The 1,876-nt window shown below is 59.8% G+C and overlaps 1 protein-coding gene across 1 annotated transcript in view; it reads right to left on the reverse strand.

The window, feature by feature from the left end:
- Positions 1–512: 512 nt before the first annotated feature.
- ETH_00035545 (uncharacterized protein) overlaps positions 513–1,876 on the reverse strand; it is a gene marked incomplete at both ends in the record, with an annotated part of 1,652 nt that continues 288 nt past the window's right edge. Inside the window, 2 exons of the mRNA XM_013375135.1 lie at positions 513–763; positions 1,633–1,874. Of these exons, the coding sequence (XP_013230589.1) occupies positions 513–763; positions 1,633–1,874 (493 nt within the window). The remainder of the gene's footprint in view (positions 764–1,632; positions 1,875–1,876) is intronic.

Here is a 1,876-nt window from a genome sequence, read left to right on the forward strand (position 1 = left end):
TTGCGAACGTGTACGCCAACTCTCTCCGCGCCGCCTCTATTTCCCTCAAAACCGCCAGCAGCAGCTCAAAAGCAGCAGCAAGGGTTTGGGGAGAGGGTCTTTTGCGAACAGTAAAGAAAGGGGGGCCCCCAGGGGGCCCCGCAAGGGGGCCCCCAAGGGGCCCCCCGAGGGGCGCCCCAGGGGGGCCCCCCAGGGGGCCCCCCGTCAGCAGTGAACCCACAGTCTCCTCTGCCTGCGGCGCAGAAAGCGTTTTGGGCCAGAATTTGGGCTGCTGAGGGTCTGGCTAGGGTTTAGGGTTTAGGGTTTAGGGTTTAGGGGCGAAGGAGCTGCAGCAAATATGCAGCTCACGCAGCAGCACCTGTCTCCCGCGAGCTGCTGCTGCGCATTTAACTGTCTCTTTTTTTCCCGCTGCTGCTGCAGCAGCAAAAGCATCTCTGCTGCAGCAGGCAGCCGCCGCGGGGGGCCCCACAGCAGCGCTGCTGTCCCCGCCAAGTTCACAGCTAGCTGCTTGGCTAGCTGGCTAGCCACCCGCCCGGGGGGCCCCCGCCGCCCGGGGGGCCCCCCGCTGGGGGCACCCAAAAGGCCTGCAGCAGACTCAAACCCGTGCTGCTGCTGCTGCTGCTGCTGCTCGTGCTGCTGCTGCTGCTGCTGCTGCTGCTGCTGCTGCTGGAGGCCAATGTAGCTGGACCAGATCTTATTGGCCTGCCTCCTGGGGTAAAAGAGACAGAGAAGATCTGAGAAAGACAAATACCCGTCGCGGTCTCTGCAAAAACCCCAAAACGCATGCAGCGCAATGCATGCAAATGCATGCAAACGCATGCAAACGCATGCAAATGCATGCAAACGCATGCATGCGCTCAGCCAGTAGCCTCTTGGGACTCACTAAAACTCCACACAGACCCCACAGCGGGCCCCATAGGGGCCCCATAGGGGCCCCATAGGGGCCCCACAGGGTCCCCATGGGGGTTCCCTAGGGCCTCTGGGGCCCCTAAGGAGGTCCTGCTGGAAGCTGTACCCTGTGGGGCCTGTGGGGTCCCCTGGGGGCCCCCCAAAAGCTGCTGCTGGGGCCCCTCTGGGGGCCCTTCTGCGTCACTATTTATTATTCATTTGGGGGCCCCCAAAGAGATTTAAATATCATTTTTGGGGATTTTCAAATATTTTTATTTTAAAAAAAAGGGGAAAAAGACTTCTTTTTATACCTGTCGTGTCGCCAAAAGAAAGCCTCAACTAACTGCATGCTGCAGGGCTGCCGGTGGCAGCGCAGCAGCTCAAGCATGCGCCCTGCAGCAGCAGCAGCAGCAGCAGCAGCAGCAGGAGCAGCAGATGTGCAGGCACAGGCAGCAGCAGCGAATGCACGGGCAACTGCAGCAGCAGCAAATGCGGACAGCCTTTGCTGATAGCCTTACAGAAGATGACAACAAGAGCGCAGCAGCAACAGCAGTAGCAGCAGCAGAGCTAAATTCATCAGCAGCAGCAGCAGCAGATCTTAATTCATCAGCAGCAGCAGCAGCAGCTTTTTCGGCACGCGCTGACTTTACAATGGCAGATGCAGCACCCTCAAAGCACAAACACTAACCGCAGCAGCAACAGCAGCTGCACCAACAGCAGCAGCAGCAGCAGCAGCAGCAGGACCTTTGGAAACTGCGCCGATTCCGTCTTTGTCCAAATATCTGAAAGCTGCTTCAGGGTTTATGTCTTTGTGCTGCAGCAGCAGCTGCTGCCTCTTCTGGAGGCCCCATGCTGCTTCCAGTTCTCCCTCCAAGACAAAAGCTACTGCTGCTGCTGCTTCGCTGCTGAGGGGCCCCTGCTGCTCTTCTGCCCCCGAAGCTAAGTGTGGGGCCCCACAGGGGGGCCCCCCGGGGGGCCCCCCGGGGGG

Source organism: Eimeria tenella, genomic scaffold (assembly GCF_000499545.2).
Source record: "Eimeria tenella Houghton genomic scaffold, Eth_scaff2548, whole genome shotgun sequence".
NCBI classification, from domain to species: Eukaryota; Apicomplexa; class Conoidasida; order Eucoccidiorida; family Eimeriidae; genus Eimeria; species Eimeria tenella.